Below are 20,728 nucleotides of genomic sequence, written 5' to 3'. Positions count from 1 at the left end.
ACAGGCCAGCACCTCACATACTTACTAATTAGTGACAATTTGTACATCCTTTGCTATTATTTACATTTTTTTTTATCATGGCGGAAATGAAAGACTGTACCTGGCAGCCCTGCACTACAATGAAAACGCTGAGCGTGCACAAGCCACTACATCCACTGGAAACACTCTGTATAAACTGCAGTTCCCAAAGGCCAGGAAGGGAGAATGCAGAGCAAAACCAGTAAAGACTGACCCCACATTCCGTAAGTGTTTAAAATATTTATTATACAACTATTTACAAATATAAAATAAAAAAATTAGAAAGAACTTTCAGTTTTTCACATGCATTTTTTGTTGTGCTTTTTTTAACATTGCACAGGCTACGTGGCCAACTTGATGGACCTCATCTTCGACCAAGTCTTTGTGGACCCTGCACCATTATGAGCGACCTGACAGGGAGGAGGTCATCGCCGGGTATGCTACACGGTTCAATTTGGCTGCTGTCTGAACCCAACATCGACATTTCACGGATCAGGAAACTCCCTGCGTATCCTGAGGACAACGCAGGCCGGAATCACCACTCTGATCCTGCGTCCAAGGAAGCCCCAGCACCAGCTCACAAAGCTTCTGTAAACATATTTAGTGTCATTTATACAAAATACAAGTAGGCTACATTTAGTTTTTTTTATGGGTTTTTTTAACCGTTGATTTTGACAATAAGTTCCGAGTTGATATCAAATGTGTCGTGATTATTCATGTTTGGATGGGTAAAGAATATTCTGATTTCAAAAGCATAAGGTTGTGTGTGGACTTTTTTGTCGTACACATGGGTGTGTTATGCCATTGCTGTGTAGTATATAATGGTACATGTACAATGACAGAATGAAAGATTGCATAAAGCCATATACACCAGTATTTATTTCCATGAACAATATTAGCATTTATTTTACAATTTCAGTCAAAACAAACAAACCACTCACTGCTCTATTTGCCTCAACTGTAGTCCACCATGTTCAGCTCTGTAAATATTCAACGCATTCTGCAGGGAGAACATATTTGGGCACACAGGCTCCAATCCAGGATGGTCCACCATGTGAGGAAATATTTTGTTTATGTGTTTGTACCAAAAAGCATTTTGTGTTTCACATAGGTCTGCCATAACTTAGAGCAGGGGTTTAAAGGTTTAAAGGTTTAAAGGTTAAAGGGTTAAAGGTTCCGCTTTCCTGTTGGGGGACTGTGACTAACTGCCAGAGGACTTTAACAGACTGTCTTTGTCTCTGAATCCATGTGTTTGTAATTATCGATCAGAAGACGCGCGAAATAGAGGCTCCTCCTTGATTATCTGTGTAGATTTGCGCTGTGTTTCTGTGTAATCTTCAGTGTTGGCTGGGGAATCACATGATGAAGTCGTGTGAGAACCCTGCCAATGCTCCCGGCCGTTGGCTCTCATTAAACTCAGTGTTTGATATAAAGCGGACTCCAGCCTCCATTCCTTCCATCAACATTGCTGAGCAGGAAGTTTCTCTCACAGATTGGCGTCACGGACAGGCACCTTCAGATCTTTGAAACATTGGTGAGTACATTTCTATTTTGAGATTGACTCGCCAGCGTTTGAGATCAACGGTGTATTAAAATTACCTGAGAGAACTGAGCTGCTGCATTTTTTTTTTGGGTTTCTCTACTCATTTACATCTGGAGGCTAATCTATAACCTCGGGAATCGGTGTCAAGGGGATATTGTCCTGGCCGATTTCCCCGTGTTTGTTGCTGGGACAGGTGTCTACGAGCAAACACGGCCTATGTGAAAACTATGAGAATATTTGGGGCTAATGATAACCTAGGAATATCGAATTTCATCGATCTCCTCTGTGTGTGCTTCTTGGAATTAACTCACCAGGCAATTACACACAACAAATATTCAGAGAAACTTTTGAGAGATGCACCAGCAAAGTGGATTTTCTGAATTAGAAGCAATGTCGCAAGATTTGTATTTAAACAAATCGCCGAATTTAGGAGTTTTCAGAGGATAAATAGCATTTCTGCTGAGGTGCCGATTCTCCGCCCCCTGGGGAGAGCTGCACGTAGAAAAAAGGAGCATACAGCATTATCCGCGATTATTGACGCTTTTGAACTAAAGAAAGTGCCCAATGTGTGGTTTGAGAATGTTGTATGAATTGCTGAATTTGGCTGTGTTTGCAGATACACGAGAATTATGAGGATAGAGGGCTCATAATTAGTGGCCCCTCTGAAAGTCTCCCTAATTCGGATTAAAATAGGCTGGAAGAGTTTTTGTCAGGCTGAGTTGTTGAGAGTTTTTATGTTTGTTTGTCTAACTGCAGTGTTTGTTTGTATAATTGTTTCGTGTTTGTTTGTCTACCCGCCGTCTTGTGCATGCGTTGTAACAACTCATAATGAATCAGTCCACAGCCAGGGTCAAATGAACTAAAACTTCAGTTATTTCACCAAAATTAAATGACTTGAGAGAAATGAAACAATAATGTAAAGATGAAAAGCTCAAACAGCTCAATGTTGTATTATTTGTTTCATTTATTCTTAAATTTATGTATTATATGGTAATAATGAATAATAAAAAAAAACGTAATGTATTGAACACATTCCAAAACAAAGAAGATAAGACAGAACCAGACTCAGACATGAGGACTGGCTTATCTATAGCCAGTTGAGAAGCACTTGAGGTGCTTGGCTCTGTGAGGCCTGATGTACTTATAGGGTTCTGTTTTCTTCAAGGTTGTGTCTTCCTAGTCGAATGTACTTAATGTAAGTCGCTTTGGATAAAAGCGTCAGCTAACTGCAATGTAGTCAGACAGTAATTGAAACTTTTGCGCTGTTGCTGCAAAATGAAAACCTTGTTGATTGTCTGTTTCCAACTGGCCACTGGAATCAGATAATTGATATACGTTGAAGTTCAATTACAGTTTAAATATAGTTTAACATTCTTTATTAAACTGTTTCAAATTATTTCTAGTACAATTGGTCTATACAGACATTACTACAATCCTAATAGTTGTCAAATACTGAGCTTATGAACAATAGAGTAAAGGTCGCTGGTTAAGCCAGGATCAATATACTTGTTGAGGTTTTATTGTGCACATAATAAATGTGTTTAGATGAATTGAGCAATTGTTTAAAGGAGTATAATGTTGCAATTTTTAAGATAAGTAATTGCAGTTCAAAGGTAGATGTTTTTTTTTTCTCCTTCTCTCGTTCACGAGCACACAAAAATAAATCATAAACATTTCCAAATCCGAACAGACAGAGAAGTAAACTAAACTATTTTGCTCTTCATTTTTAAATGGGATTTTCCGCTACATAACAGAAGACTTAATACAGGACTTAAAGAACGTTTTAAAGACAAGTCATGGAGAGGTTTGCATTTTGGACGGAATCTCCCCTTTCCTCTGCTCCTAAAATCCTGCACCCGAGGTCAATCACAGGCGTGACCTTTGGAGGGGCAGAGAATCTGAGCAAGACCACAGAGCGACCATTGGGGGTTTTATGGCCTAAAGGCACAAAGAGGAACATCTGGCTACCCCCAACCAAACAAACACACACACACACACACACACACACACACACACACACACACACACACACACACACACACACACACACACACACACACACACACACACACACACACACACACACACACACACACACACACACACACACACACACACACACACACACACGTGTAAGTGATTTACAGTTACTAAATCAGCCTACTATCACCTAAAGAACATATCTAGGATTAAAAGACTAATGTCACAGCAGGATCTGGAGACACGTGTCCATGCTTTTATCTTCAGTAGACTCGACTACTGCAATGGTGTCTTCACAGGTCTCACTAAAACATCTATTAGGAAGCTGCAGCTGAGTCAGAACGCCGCTGCTCGAGTCCTCACTAACACTAAGAAAGTGGATCACATCACTCCTGTTCTGAAGTCTTTACACTGGCTTCCTGTGTGTCAAAGAATAGATTTCAAAATACTGCTGCTGGTTTATAACGCACTGAATGGTTTAGGCCCAAAATACATTTCTGACCTCCTGCTAAATTATGAACCATCCAGATCTCTCAGGTCTTCAGGGACTGGTCAGCTTTCTGTCCCCAGAGTCAGAACTAAACATGGAGAAGCAGCGTTCAGTTATTATGCTTTTAATTGAACTAGTCATATCTTAGACCGCACTGTAACTTGTATCCATGTACTTTTCCTTTTAATGTTAAATTGAACTATTCATATTTTAGACCGCACTGTAACTTTTATCCATGTATTTGTCCTTTTAATGCTTATTTTATTAGCTTTTCTTTTAATGCTTAATGTCTTTCATTTTTTTGTAAGGCACTTTCAATTGCCTTGCGTTGAAAGGTGCTATATACATCTGATGGAGATGGATAGAGGCATTTATTTTAATTGTAGCAGTCAGATTGTGGTTCTGGCAGCATTGTTGAGCATTTTTCATAGATGTGTTTTCATGCCTCTGTGTAAGGCTTAGTCTTTCTATCTGTATAGCCACTGATGTAACTAAGTTCATAAAGTCAACAGGTACTATACTTGAGCACTATTTTGAGATACTTGTACTTTATTTGAGTATTTAAATGTTTTGCCACTTTATTCTTCTACTTCTACAGTTCAGAGGTACATGGTGTATTTCTACTCCGCTACATGTATTTCATACCTTCAGTTACTTTGCGGATCTGGATGAATTATGTGAAATATAATCAAGTGTTAAATCAGACTTTAGTTCCACCTGGAGTGAATCCACCAGCTACCCTGCAGAATACAAAGTACTTCAGACTAGCTGCAGGTCTACCAGATCAATCATTATAAAACACATCATATATTATTCTGAAATGGACCAATCTGCACAACGACTACCTTTACTGTCGCTATTTCCACTATATTTTGATGAGAATACTTTTCTACTTTCACTTGAGTAACATTTTAATGCAGTACTCTTGCTGTAACGTAGTATTCCTACACTCTGGTACTTCTACTCAAGAACAAGAGTACTAAAGCTAACGTTAGCCGGAAAGGTTTTTCAGTTCGCTTCATGCTGAAAATGAAATAGGACCCCACGGTTTGATGATTGATAGGTGTGGGCTGTCTTCCATTTTTCACACACAGGACAGTGGGGGATATCCACCCTTATCCACAAATGTAAAGTAATTCACACAGCCTTTTTCCTCTGTGAGGAGCAGCAGGTTCAGCTTCATTTAAATATGTCGTGTAGTAATAGATGGACTTATTTTTTCATCTCAAGAGAATGTGTATTTTATGTTAGTATTTCAACAAAATCCCCTCAGACAGCGCCGCTGCGGGGTTGGGTTTTCAGCATGTCAATTTTGTCACACAAATGTGCCTTTTTATTTCATACAGTTCCATTTGGATTGAGACAGGGAAATAATCCAAACCTCATGCGTGGCGTTTCACCGTCAAGGGGGCGATATAGCCATCTGTATGTCAAATATGTCTTATATGTCTTAAATGACATGATGAATTGGAAATGGGGGACCCTGATGTAAACAAGACGAAAGTCTTTCTCTGGTCTGCATCCCCTTGACAATTGTATTTTTTGAGCTGTACTGTACCCAATATACAAGCTGTTAATAAACTCTTCAATCAATCAATCAATATGTAATTACATTTCAAATACTGACTTGAGCCACACCACTGTATGGGTTAGCCCTACCATAGATTACCCAACAAAAAAAAAATACTCAGGAGCTGATAAGTCAATTAATTGCTTATCATGACAGGCACACAATAAAACAGTGGAAACAAACATGTGTTTGACTTTCATTAGTGAATGAAACTGGGTGCCCTTTTATAGTCTGAGTCCAATATTGTGCATTTATATATATATATTATATACATATCCTACATATATGCTAAGGTCCCGCTACTGACACGATAGCAGTCATTTCGTGCGCATGTGTGTAATTAAACCCATGATATCGAAATCTCAATCCAGCCAGGTACCCAGAGTTGGCAACCTTGCCCATGCCCCAAATAATATTTGTATTGCAGATCTACATGAATCACACAAACGACCTAGTTTGGATTCAAAAGGTGACAAGTTTGCATACCTGCTTGTCATCCATTTCATTACAGAGCTGGGAAAATGGTGTATTGATTAGATTCTGATCCGTGCAAGTCCTATTTTAACTGACTTTAGTTTCTAATATTAATGATAATTTGATTTCATCCCATAAGTAATTATTTAAATGAACTCAACATTTCACATGATGGATTAGTGTTCCACATTTCCCCACTAATTTCTTTTATGATTGAGCCACTGGTAAAGAGAGACATTGATGATCCTGTGTTCCGTTTGTTGTCTATGGCTTCGGACGGCTTCACTAAAAGTCACCCAGCTCTGCCCTACTACAGACCGGCTGAGTGCAGTCACAGAGATGCTATGGCTGTGCTACATGACATTAATGGTCTGGTCCGAGAATGGACACCATTTCCTGCTCCCAGAGAGAATGACATTCCTCAAACTGAACTTTACAGCCGTTGAGACTGTCTCACATGGGTCTGCTCCCCCCCACCGAGCCATGAACTGAAAGCTTGACGTCTGCTCTGAACACTTGGAAGCCTCCCTGTCACACCAGCTCCAAACCCTTGGGTCAGTCAGATGAGTCAAACGGCTTCACTTGGGCACAAGGGTCAGAAATATGGTTCTCGTTACCACAGAGTGGGTTTGTTTGTTTTTTTAAGGCTATCCATACTGCTATGCAGAGGATGCCTGCAGGTTGGCAAGCTGTGAAAAGCCCCTACCATTTTTAGTATAGGCCTGTTGTCAGGGGCCTGTTACTGTCTACTACATATATTCACATTATATAGACCATGAGGCTGCACGGAGCTTAGGCTAAAAATACAACCATTCTGTTCTGCTCTAAAGATTCAATTTATAGATTCTATATCAAAATAGTTTGTTCTTATTGTTTCCAATGATAACGTCACCTTAAGTGGAGGAATGCAAACCTGTTTTCAAATGTAAGGTTTTGAATTTGTTTGACATTTCTCAGTAAAGACACCCTCAGACGCCCACTATCATTCATGCTCCTTCAGTGGTGACTCAGATGTTAAGGGGGTTGAAGCTGTTCCTCCCAAATCAGAGATGCTTTGTTTTTGTTTGTTTGTTTTTTTTTCAACAAAGGTGTGCATTTCCTGCATACTATATGGTTCTCACAATTGTTTTTGTTAGTTGCGCACTGCTGATACTGAGTTTTCTCGACTGATGGATTATGACCTCTACCATGCTTACATGGACTCGTATGTTTTATTTCCTATCTAACTGAAGTAAGAGACAATAGAGAGAGATGTGGAGGAGAGAATAGAAAGAGAGAATATAGAGAGAGAATAGAGAGAGATGTGGAAGAGAGAATAGAGAGATGAGGATAAGAGAGGGATAGGAAAGAGAGAAGAGTTATTTGCAAGTTGCGTGCTGATACTGAGTTTTCTCGATTAATAGCTTATAGACGATACCATGGTTAAATAGACTCCTACGTTGTTATTACATTATGTGACATATGTAAGAAAAGGGAGGGGAGAGTCAATTATATTTGAGTAATTGATCTCATATTGAAACATTCATTTCTCAAACCTATGTTTTATGGAAGAGGAAATGTACTTCTGATAAACTAATCTTTTATCAAACGGTAAATGGGGAATTAATATAATATTTAGAATAATTGAGAACGGGTTATATCCACAGGGACTAGCTCACATTTAACTTAAAATAACATTTCTCTGCTTTGGACTGATGAGTATATGATTCTTGCATGTTAAATGACTAACACAAACCTTACATGTATGCATGTGCATGTGTCAGGAAGGCTCCCAAATAATTCTGAGGGGCCTATCCTATTTTTGTAATTGAATGATAATGTGCTAATCCATTACTTTGAGTTGTCTGCACTCAGGAAAACATCTCTATGAAGTGTTAACCCAATCACTAGGACAGCTCTGAAGGTCAAGGGTCAGAGAGAGAGGGTCACACCCTCTGGCTGCAGAGAGCACCCCCAGCCACGGGCAAGGAGGCACGAGGTCGTTCGAGATGAGAGGATTCTAATCTTCAACTTTCTGATGGGATGGGATGCTTCTTCATCTTACTGCTCGGGGGGGGGCCAAACAGACAACTCTGCAGGACGAGCGATGGCTTCAGAGGCGCCATGTTTCTTGGAGGGGCAGATTTCTTCCTAACCTCTCCCATCACGGGGGTGGCATCTGGATGTGCCACTTGGAATAGGCTCTGCTCTCAAGCAGACAGCAGAAGGAATGCAGGCAGATGAGCCTCTGGTTCACTGGGAGATCATAAAGTGCTCACTGAATGAGCCACAAAAGCAGAGCAATTGGGGGGTTTAAAATATGGTGCTCTGGGGAAGAAGAGTTTTGAGCCAATCAGCACCTCAGTGCTAATCTACAGTATCAGGATGCCTTCACACACCAGACATTCTGTGTCATAAAGAGAGGAGGAGAACGAGTCAGGAGGACATGTTCTTCGAGCTCTTGTACAAAGATAACATTTGAATTGAATGACCAGATGATTACAGATGTACAATTAATGATTGTTTTTATATTTCCGATGAACAGATATGTGTTACATAGTGGTGACAAATATATTTTGTCAGATCAGATTACACTTTCACACTAAACAAATATATTTTGTCAGATCAGATTACACTTTCACACTAAACAAATAAATTAATTGTCAGATCAGATTACACTTTCACACTAAACAAAATAAATTAATTGATATTTTCAGATTGATAATGTATTGAACAATAAGATATTTCTAATATTATAACAGACAATGTTACTATCCTTAATCATTACCAGGTAAAATGTACAACGAGGAAACCAGATTACCAGGTTCCCAATCCAGGTGCTACTGCATGCTACATTTCGATAGAAAAACAAATGTTCTATCCACTCCACTTAAATACTCAGCAGGTGATGTAGATTTTTCAAAAAGGCCTTAAATCACTCCTTTTAACGAACTAAAACTAATTCTGCAGCAAGTTTAATGTTAGACTACGCACATGAACACAATATTAGCAACTGTTTGCTGTGCCAAAATATGCCAGAATCTATGCATTCTCCCATGTTTAGCCCAATTCCTTTCACGAAAGCTGGTTTAGTTGGAGATAGCATCCAGAATTAGCGAGGAGGCTGAGGATTGGTACAACTTTTCCCCACAGACTCTGAGCAATCTTAACAGTACGAGGGCCTAGTCTCTCTCATTGTTGATACAGTAAATACAATTACCTGCCTGACGGTTTCAAACGAATAGATATTTTGACTTTTCTTTCCTCAGGTTGTTGAAATAAAATGCCTAACTTTTCCTTTTCAGATTTTTGAACAAATGTATTTGAATAAAATGTATGTAGTAAAGTGCCTTACTCTTGAATAAGTGTATTGAAGTAAACGAAAAGTAATGCTAAAGATTGAGGACACTGTAGCTTTACAGATTACAGATTGATCAATTCATCACTGTGAATTTATACCTTAACTGTGAATTTTTAACTGAATCCCTATTGATTCTGATTTTATACCTCAATTGGATTTCTTATAATCCTACATTCTAATTGTGTTTTAATAAGTAATTGCCTTGAAGTAAATCTTTAAAGATGTAAGCTGAATTTGAATTTGTGTTTGATGAATGAGATTAACTGAGGGATAAATGATAAAAGATCTTGTTTTTGAAACATATATTTTACTATTATATTTTTGTATTGCATATGTGTTATTATTGTGCTTTTTGACAAAAGAAATCAAACACTGAAGAAAGATGATTTTTCTATTATGGTTGTCTGTATCAACCATTGTGATTGGCTGTTCCAATCTTATTCTGTTTTTGATGTAATTAATGTAATGAGGAATCCACCCAACTCTGAGGACGTTTTATTTGATTCAAGTAGTGACTGAAAATATTCTTAGACTAATGTTAATTGGTTATCAATGAATTGATAAAAGCGTGGATCTGTGAGGAAATATTTTGTTTATGTGTTTGTACCAAAAAGCATTTTGTGTTTCACATAGGTCTGCCATAACTTAGAGCAGGGGTTTAAAGGTTTAAAGGTTAAAGGGTTAAAGGTTCCGCTTTCCTGTTGGGGGACTGTGACTAACTGCCAGAGGACTTTAACAGACTGTCTTTGTCTCTGAATCCATGTGTTTGTAATTATCGATCAGAAGACGCGCGAAATAGAGGCTCCTCCTTGATTATCTGTGTAGATTTGCGCTGTGTTTCTGTGTAATCTTCAGTGTTGGCTGGGGAATCACATGATGAAGTCGTGTGAGAACCCTGCCAATGCTCCCGGCCGTTGGCTCTCATTAAACTCAGTGTTTGATATAAAGCGGACTCCAGCCTCCATTCCTTCCATCAACATTGCTGAGCAGGAAGTTTCTCTCACACACCATACAGGTTACAGAGTCCTCAAGTTACTGCATCCGTCTTGACACCTAGTGTGATAAACATATATTGAATGACATGTTAATAATGTATTCTCTAAACCAGGGGTCTCCAACACGTCGATCGCGAGCTACCGGTAGCTCGCGGGCAGCTTTTCAGTAGCTCGCCGCTCGATTATCGATTATAGCGTAGTAACGTTGCTGCTTGGTTTTCGGCCGCGGCCGGACAATAAAGTTTTTTTATTTTAGAATTGTTTCTATCACACAAATATAAAATTGGTCGGTGACGCAGAGATCAATGAACAGACGTGACAGCGGCACAGCGACACCACACACGGAGCAGTCTGCTTTCTCCAGCAGCACCAGTCAGAACCAACGGCAGAATGACCCGCTCTGAATCAGGCCGCGTCGCTGCGGCTCAGAGACACAGAGGGAGGGATTTGTGTTTTTTGAAAAACACTCGTTATCGTCATGTCAGGTTTTTGGTGGATTTAATCAAGTCTTGGATTGCAGAGTATGAATGTCCTCTTGCTATTTTCAGTTGATAAATACGCGTGTAAAGTTTGTGAAGGCAGGAGGAAAGCTTCCGCGATCACCGTCTCCTATCCGTTCCTCCAAGCCCCGCCCCCTCCTGAAAAATAACTACTAATAAGAGTGACAGGCTGACAGTGACCTGATAGAAACTTTATTATTCACTTAATCACTGATTGAGATGATGAAGCTAACTTAATCTCATACATTCATGGGATTCATGTAACAGTAAGACAGAGAATGTAAGTGTGCACCCACATGCACTATTTTTGTTTTTATAATGCTGTTGTAAATACTCCTGTGTCTGCTGTGTTCAGACTTCATGTGTGTGATGCCTCATTCAGGACATTCAGTGTCCTTTCTTTAACAGAAGACCGTTGCTTGAAGCTGCAGCTAGACTGCAGAAGTATTAGTTTTTTGTTTTTGAGGATGGAAAAATGTCACACACAGATATAGGGAGGCTAGACCTATACAATTGATTAATCATGGTTTATAATTTCATGTCAATACGAAGAAGAAGAAAAGATGGCTGCACTGCAGTGTCAATCCTGTGGAGTTGGAGGTTATAAATCTCCAAAATAATGTTCAGCGGAAGTCTCAGCAAAACTCACAACATTTCTGGAGCCTTGTACGCTCAGACAACTATAAGAACATCACCAAGCAGCACTGAACACGTCTGCTTTATTAGGCTCTACATCCCTTTGTGAAGCAGCTTTTTCGGCATGTCATGAAATCTAAATACAGAACAAGACTGACTGATGAACATGTAAATGACTCTATTAGAGTGCACCTGAGTGGGTCCAGCATGGTCTGTAGGGTGGACTCCATGCAGCGCCAGTCATCTCACTAACTGTAAAAAAGAGTGAATGTATTTTACACGTGCCATAAGATGCTTGCAAGGTGGTGATTAAGGCAATGTATTTACTATGTGGGCCATAATAATATGTGAGAAATTGTTGTTTTCTTGGACCTTGATGTGAAGTTAAGATTTTAGATAAGCTTTAGGTATTGCAATTTCACACAAAAGTAGCTTAATTCAACTGATGAGTGCTATGTGAATAAATGTAAGCGATGCGATGCAAGTAGCTCTTGGCCACTTTCATTTTTTCAAAGTAGCTCTCAGGTGGAGAAAGGTTGGAGACCCCTGCTCTAAACAGACAACTTAGTGAAGCTATAAAAAATGTTACCTGTGGTATCTCCAGCACACATTCTCCGGTTCAGAAGGCATCGTGGCGCAATTTGCAGAAAGAAGTAAATAACTAAGCTTTTAAAAACACATGAAACTACACACATTGCTGACAACTAAGGTGTTGTTGGAGTTATACTTTTTATCACCCTAAGTTATTGAACTTTCCAACGGTTGTTGCACGATGTTGGAAGAAAAGGACTGTAAACTATTAAACGCAATGAGGCCATTGTATATATGCTGAAAATATGAATGTCTCCCTTTATAAATATATTAGTGCTGTCAAAATTATCGCGTTAACGGCAGTAATTAATTTTTTGAATTAATTGCGTTAAAATATTTAACGCATTTAACGCATGTGCAGAATGGCCCGCCCCATACGTGCCACCAGTGGCAGCGCCAGGGTATGGCTGGGGTAGGCTACACCCATACCAAGAAATGGCTTAGCCCCACCATGAAAAATGATGTTAAAGTAAGCAAACTAAAGTCTGCCAACTCGCGCGGAGTAAATTGCACAGACAGCAGTTAGTAAGATTGATTTCAGTAGCAACGGTTTTGAAATGTTTTGTCACGTAGTGATCGTCTTCTCAATAGAACATCTTTGATAACGGCGTGGTGTTGTTGCAGGAAATCCCGACGGAGAATACTCTTGCTGTAGTACAGGGCAGAGCCATATAATAGTAATAATATGGCTCTGGTACAGGGGTGCACATAACTGGTACGCAGGTTATGTGCGTAATCTGACATAATGTGCGTAATCTGACATAATCTGACGTAATCTGACAAGTGCGTACCGTCACTTGTGTCACAAAGCGCATTTGCGTACCGACGTACTTGTAAAGCTTTTCCAGAAGGCGGTTAGATCACCGGACGACAGAGTCGGTCTCCGTGTGCACAGACAGGGCTGCTGTTAACGTCGGTCTGTACAACGGAACTGTGCCAAAACTACGCCAACCGGCTGCGGAGGGAGACTCCCCCCTTCACTGGAGAACTGCGCTAAAACAGCTGATCACAACGTTCACACTCTGTGGTCACGAAGTACTCCACTAGCCCCCCCCCCCTCTGTCGACTTTCCTGAAGTACTCCCCGTTGATTAAAATCAACACGTTATGAATTAAGACCCCACGGTTTGATGATTGATAGGTGTGTGGGTTGTCTTTCATTTTGACATGCAGAAAAATGTTATAATAAACATACATACTGTATGTTAATTTCATTTATCTTTCCATTCCCACAACAATATACATAAATAAATGGCATATTTTGGACATAGTTCGAATGGTGATTAATCATGATTAATTAATTTTTAAGCTGTGATTAATCTGATTAAAAATTGTAATCGTTTGACAGCCCTAAAATATATATATCGCTGTTTTTGCGTTACAAACTGTACACATTGCATTCTTGCTAATTAGCCAAAATATGAACGGAATAAGGAGCAAGCATCGTAACAGAGTAAAATAAATAGGGACAACAGCTTGTCAGCTAACCATTCAGAAACGTCCTGCTGCAACCGAGATGTTTGCACCTCCACCAAAACCTCCGCTGCTTCAGGGTCAGTTTCTGGATCAAATTGATAATATGCTTGAACACATGCATTGCTCTGAGATGACATGTTTATTCCACACTCGTAATCACAGCAAGCATGGTAACGTGACTCTCGCCGGCTCATGGCTGCTCTTCTGCAGGGGGGCGTGGTCAGCTGCTGCTCAGAATTTTCAAAGACAGGCTTGGAATAGAGCGAAAATGAGCGAAACGAGGCATGGCTAAAAAATGATCTGTTTGGTATTTTGAAAAATAAAATGTATTAATATACCTTATATAGGTATGGTCATACACTATATCCAGTGATGTACCTGAACGCGTTCAATGAACGATCGTTCATGAACGCGTTCATATTTTGGGCGAACGTGAACTGAACGTACTGTATTTCCGCTAGATGAACGTAATTGAGAACGCGTTCATTCTCAGCGCTGTATAACGGCGTTCAAAAGTGCGTTCATTCTCAGCACTGTATTATAACGGCGTTCAAAAGTGTGCCAGATTTCATATGCCTTTCAGCCGAAAACCCAGTTAAAACACACCGTAAACAGGCTTCAAAATAATGCGGAAAACCACCCAATCTGGCAACAGCAAGCTGCCTGTGACGCGTACGCGCCTGTCACCCCTGGCTGTCGCACTAAAATATAAATATACTAAATATATCAGACTCCTCACAACAAACAATGTGGAACCGCGGAACCGGCGAGCATTGAATGAATGAATGAATTAGTATGGACGAAGCCGAGAGCAGAGCTCTGCAGCAGCACTCGCTCAGAGTGAGACTCTACGGCAGGGGTGGGAAACCTCCGGCCTCCGGCCGTATACGGCCCGCGAGACAATTTGGTACGGCCCTCGAGGTAATTTATAAACACACGCAAAAAATAAAAAAATGAAAGAAATCTAGACCGCAAAAAAATTAAACAAGCGAGTGCCTGTTTTTCCTGGCCAAGGTCAGGGTCCTTGAACACAACACGAGCCTAACGTGTCATCACGTGGTATATGTCTCGACTGACAGGGGTGCAGTGACGGAGAGCACCAGAACGCCACTCCAGCACTTCAGAAATTGCAGTACCGATAAATCCATACACATGCCGCAGTTTCTGCGTGTCTGTGTCTTTAGTTGAAAGCCCAGTGGCGATCTGCTCATCTGTCATACAGTCAATAACTTTGTTGTTATCATTAGCATCTGGTTAGCTAGCTATGCTCACGAATATAAGAAGCTTTGTCTACAACCAGTGAGGTAAAGGCCCATCTTTATATGATCATTATAGTATAAAGAGAATAAAGTAAACAGGTATAAAATACTATATGACAGTTATTAATAAAGAAGAATACAGTTTGAAAGGGTAGTGATTTGTCAAATATCCATAAATTAAAAGAAAATCTGCTTACAGTTGTGTTTGGGTGTTGAGAGATGTGTCCATAGATCTCCTAATGTTGCTCTCAAAGTGCAACACATCTTCCCAGGGGAGCATGCCCCCCGGACCCCCCTAGAGGAGGTTAGGTCCCCCCCCCCACTTAAATCATGTTCACATGGATAGGAAACTAAATACATTTGCACACATCTTGTGTCCATATCTTTCTGTTTTTGTGGTCACGCCACACCGTGCACGTGCATGCATACGCGAGTCATGGTGAGATATCTGGATTAAGAGGTTGCTTTTTCTTTGCACAGAATGAAATGAATGGGCTGTGATTTTAGTTTTTTTAAGCAGAGGTCAATAACTTGTACGGCCCTCTGAGGATATTGTAAACATTGAAATGGCCCATTAACATCGTACAGGAGACAAATAATAGCTCGCAGCAACGTATTGAAAAAAGAACTATGAACTATAAATTAGTTCATTTTTGAAACCATGAACTTTAGTTCAACATTTTGAATTATGAACTATGAACTGAACTAGTTCATTTTAAAATGTGTGAACTGTGAACCGAACTAGTTCATGTAGAAAGTGAACTTTCCCAACACTGACTATATCATTTAAATATAGCATGATAGGTCTCCTTTAAATAAACACTTTGTCATACAATCTAAATGTAATGTTTTTTAGCGTTACCTGGTGATTTCAAAGAAAGCTCTCTGGGAAATGTTGACTTACTGTTCGACATGAAGCTAGAAGCTACAGTACACAGTTGATCCGGAGTCCTGTCAGTTAAAGTGTTTCATAGTTAGCTTAGCTAAGCATCAACCTAGCACTGAAATATATGGATGTTATGTGACAGTATTTCTGAGAAAAAGTCAGCTGAAATGGTGGCATAGTTGCCACTGCCTGTCAACAGCATGTTTTAACGTATTTGCAGCAGTAAATGTGGCTGTTTGGCCACTGACGTTGCCATAACAACACCTGAATTGAAATGTGCAACCTCTTTTTGAGACAGATTTGTGCAAGAAACTATAATTCTTCTGAATGATATTCCTATTGACAGCTAGTTTCTATGTGAACATTATGAGATGGACAGCCAGAGAATAAATGAAAAACAGTTATGAAATACTATATGACAAAACAAGAATACAGTTTAAGTGATTTGTAAAATATCCATAAAGAAAAATCTGTTTACAGTTCTGTTTCATATGGGTGTTGAGATATGTATCCATAGATCTCTTCATTTTGCTCTCAAAGTGCACCAGATTGATGCCATTAACTTCAATATTTAAAAAAAAAAATAATCTTCCCGGGGGAGCATGCCCCCAGACCCCCCTAGAGAAGGTTAGGTCCACGGTGTTTACATGGTTATTTATACAATATGTGTGCTCATGCTAACATCATAAGACAAAAGTTGGTTCCGTGTTGTGTGTCGTGAGAACGTGCGGGGTGGGGCCCAAGCCAAAGCTCGCTTCATTTAATTTAATTTCAAACCTTTATTTAACCAGATTGGTCCCATTGAGATCATAGATCTCTTTTTCAAGGGAGACCGCTTAGGGCCCCCATAAGTCTAGGGCCGGCCCTGACTGCAACATGTGACAGACTTTGTGTTACAATATACTCTGATAATGTAGATTCCACTCTAATCACTGCATGGCGCAGTTGCTCTGTCTACAGATTTAGTTTTAGATATTGCAATACATGTGTTCGTTTTTTTATTTATTTCACCTTAAGCTTCTTGATGAAAAACATAGAACACCCACATGACTGTAAGGATTGTGGATCAGTAGCCTCTAATAATAAACTACTTTAATAATCATAATAAAAAAAGAACTTAAACATGGGTTCTGGACACTAAATCGACCATATGTACATTCAAACATACAAAATGTGACTTCATTCTACCATAGTGTAAATTGGAAAAGCTGATTAATACAGCATTTGTTCAATCTAGATGTGACCTGCACACACACAATATGTCATTTGCTTTGCTAAGCTGTTTTCACAGTATACATTAACAGTAAGCCCTGTAGATTGTCCACACATTCTTTATCTCCCTTTAACACATGTTGAATTTTTGGAAAAACACAAAATAGTCATACACTTATTAGCGAGATGCTTTTATTAGTCATAACAAAAATAATACTGGAAATATTACAATAATATAAGAGATGAGCATACACTGTCTCTTCCTTCTCCTCTTCACAGCAATCACTCCCCACGTCTGCCTCCAGTCAGCGGACTCTTCATAGACCAGGTGGAGGTCTCAGAGGTCGCGCTGACTGCTGCGGGGGGGGGGGGTCATGAAATTAAGTGAGGGTCATGGGAGTCAGAGACAGCTCTGAGAGGATAAGGCCTTCCAGCAAAGACCCCAGGAAAGAGGAGATCCCCCTACTAGATCAGTTGTGTCCCAATACAACAGCGGCCTTAGTAGTCATTCACAACCTAACAGCTGATTTAAGGAAGACACAGCATTTAGTGACACATTAAGGTACCTATTCACTATCCAAATACTGTAACAGTCACTAGTTTTGGCCCTCAGTAACACCTTGTGTTCACACAGAGGTCAATCAGTAACACGTTTGTAAGCTGGGGAAAATGTGCATGGACAGACCCTTTCACCTTATCAGATATTATTATTTCCTTGTTTGCTGATCAGTGTGTCCATTTCATAAACACTGCCTTATGAATCAAGGTAAGCCCCGTCACGAGTTATCCATCTTGTAACGCAGCATCTTCATTTCTACACATTGTTTTTAGTACTGCAGGATACAAATAACAGTTTGTTACAAACATTAATACCTATTTTTCATTAGTACCAGGGCATAATAGTATTTAAGGGAAATTGATAAAAAAACAAATGAAAACGATCCCTTAAAAAGACTGAATTTGAACGTGTTTTTTCAGCATGTCATGTCGGAACCATCTGTTTTACAAATCAGAATGGTTTATCAATATATTTTTTAAGTATTTAATGACACTTAGCAACTGTATGCACTACATTAATACACATATTTAGTTTTAGGATGCTTTCCATCATTTGTTTGTAACCGTTAACAACCTGCTTTGCATAAAAGCAAAACATTATGAAACCAACAGCAACACTTTTAAAGTGATATGATTGCTACCTCTAACACAGGTAAACACATTTCTTTTGGACAAAATAAAATATAATAAATACAAAATAAAACAAAAGACTCCAAATGTCCATATAACCAATACTATCAGGTCCTCTTTTGCCAGTACACAAGTATTTCGTTTCCCATGGCAGTGTAACAGGGTCGTGTGTTTATACCGTTGCTGAGCCTGCCTCTCATGCTATGCTAGGCTACATTCTTTGTTATAGTTGTTGTGATGTTAGAAGCACAGGTGTAACATGGTGTGTAAGACAATCTATTACCATTTAGACATGTTAATAACAAATGATTGAATGATATTTACTGGCATAGCTCCCTTATTTTATTTCAATATATAATCAATAATGCCAAAAACGAATTCATCCAGCAATGAAGTGTACTGGTCATTCAAATACATGCAAATGCTCTTTGCTGATACGTTTGTAACAGTCACTTGGGGGTCAGTGTTATCTGGTCACAACCGGAGGATACTAGGATTAAGAAAGAAAGTCTTATAACCTGCTGAGCCACAACTAAAGTACTTCTAGGCAGCCTTTAAACACACGTCTCTTTTGAACACACCATGTCCACACTGCGCTCTCCAGAGCCAGATGTTCTGAGTAACACGTTGATATGTGCATGATATTCATTGTAGCCTTGAACCTAACACTTGTGCCTGATATAGATTCAATGTCTGGTCACTGAAAAACAAAGTAACACAGGGATTGACCAATGAGCTCGTTACACATGCTTCTATTACTGTGAAACTCAGAAGCCAATGGCCATCCAATTCTCTGCATGGGAGACATTTAGAGGGAAATAAAAGCGTTCCTGAGATGCCGAATGATTTGTAAGTCCCTGGGAAACTGGTTCTGTCTGAGCAGATGCTGTAGGAGCCGGTCTACTCAGTTAAGATTTTCCAATTTCCTCCATATAAACGGTAAGAAATGGGACACTTAAGTATTTATGTGTCTGCCTGCTTTGCTGTTAGCTCCAGATACCTTTTTAAACTGCTCTCAGTTGGTCTTGCATTGAAGCCTGATAGCTTTGAGTATTGCTTGGTCATTTTATAAATAGATGGAAGGAGCCTGTACAAACACGTTATGTAATGAATGATTTCGTGTTGTGGAATTCATACTGCATACAATCCCAATTTTCTTGGATTCTGCTTTGAAAAGCCTGTGTCAGTAGTTAGAAAAGTCGTAATAAGTCTAATAACTTCCTAACTAGTTAGTTATTGGCCACTGATAGCTGGCTCATGATCAGAAATACAAATTGGGATTCCAGCTACAATCCAAAAAGAGTTTGAATGAATACAGTAACATAGGGAGACCTATCTTAGAATAGCTAAGGTATTAACTGACGGCACTATTTGACACACCCGACAGGAAGATAAGAGCTCTGATAGGTAAGAGAGTGAGTCCATTGCCTGCATTGATCGATGAGAAGGTGCATTAAGGTGCATTAGGGAATTTAGGGCAAAACGGCACAGGACTGAAACATGCTGCGTGTTATTCTAACGAGGTTAAAGGTCCACATCCTGAACTCACTGGAGTCAGACATGTTGGGAATGTTGTGGTGTTAGTATGCAGGTGGAGGTGTGCCTGGGGGGTCAGACAGGGAGCTGTGGATGATGGAGCGGATGGACTCCACCCCCTCCCCCTGCAGGAAGGAGCGGTGGTCTCCCTTGATGATGTGGACTGACAGCTTCCCATCGCATACCTGGAGACACACACACACACACACACACAACTTAATCAGTATCTGAGCAGAGAGATATACAAAGACTTTCTGAGGGGGGGGCCTCGTCAACTAGCTATAAAGCTAAAGTGAAACATGAACATTCATTATTAATTTAAAAAAATAATATTCAGAGAAGAAAAAAAAAAGGAAATAATGAAAATTTGAAATCTGTGTTATATTTAAATAATTTAACAACAATGGCATTTGTGGTAAGAAAAAATAACAGTAAGAAGAAAATGATTAAATAATCATAATACAAATATTAATAATAGTAGAATAAGTAAAAGAAGAAAAAAAGGAAACAAGTAAAAATAAAAATGACCTCTCTGAGCTTGTAGTCGGACCCAAGGTTCTGTTCGTACTCGCTGCTGGTTTTGGCTCGCAGTAACGTCACGTTGCCATGGAACTTTGTTGTGGGCACGTAGCCGTCAGCAGCCTTCAGCTTGTAGTAGAAGGTGGTGGCTGCGAAGTGCAGCAGCTCCCGGCTGATGTTCTTGTGGGCGGAGGTGATCAGGTCCACCGCCGTGCTGACCCGGGCCTCCAGGTCCGCCAGCGGGAGGAGGACCTCCAGGAGCTGCAGTGCAGAGGGACAGCCACGGTTATTTATAGAGCACATTTCAGCTATTCAAAGTGCTTTCAAAAACAACATAAAAAGGATTAAGGAAATACTTAAAAAGAAACACATTATTAGTTACATGTGTGCAAATGTCCGGAGCTGTGTACCTTGTTGTATGCGATGCCGGTGAACTGCTGGATGAAGGCACACAGGGCTTCAGTTTCAGCCTCAGATTCTTTGCCTGGGGTCAGCTTGGCCCTGTAACTCTGGAAA

At 39.8% G+C, this 20,728-nt stretch overlaps 1 protein-coding gene across 1 annotated transcript in view; it reads right to left on the bottom strand.

Moving 5' to 3' along the window:
* Positions 1-17,139: 17,139 nt before the first annotated feature.
* fasn (fatty acid synthase) overlaps positions 17,140-20,728 on the bottom strand; it is a 50,403-nt gene continuing 46,814 nt past the window's right edge. The window contains exons 40-42 of the mRNA XM_034107899.2: positions 20,623-20,721; positions 20,222-20,473; positions 17,140-19,878 (exon numbers count right to left, since the gene is read on the bottom strand). Coding sequence (XP_033963790.1) covers positions 19,738-19,878; positions 20,222-20,473; positions 20,623-20,721 — 492 coding nt within the window. The 3' untranslated portion in view covers positions 17,140-19,737. The remainder of the gene's footprint in view (positions 19,879-20,221; positions 20,474-20,622; positions 20,722-20,728) is intronic.

Source organism: Pseudochaenichthys georgianus, chromosome 19 (assembly GCF_902827115.2).
Source record: "Pseudochaenichthys georgianus chromosome 19, fPseGeo1.2, whole genome shotgun sequence".
Taxonomy (NCBI): domain Eukaryota; kingdom Metazoa; phylum Chordata; class Actinopteri; order Perciformes; family Channichthyidae; genus Pseudochaenichthys; species Pseudochaenichthys georgianus.
Note: the sequence above shows the minus strand (reverse complement) of the source record. Positions and strands in the feature narration are given on the sequence as shown.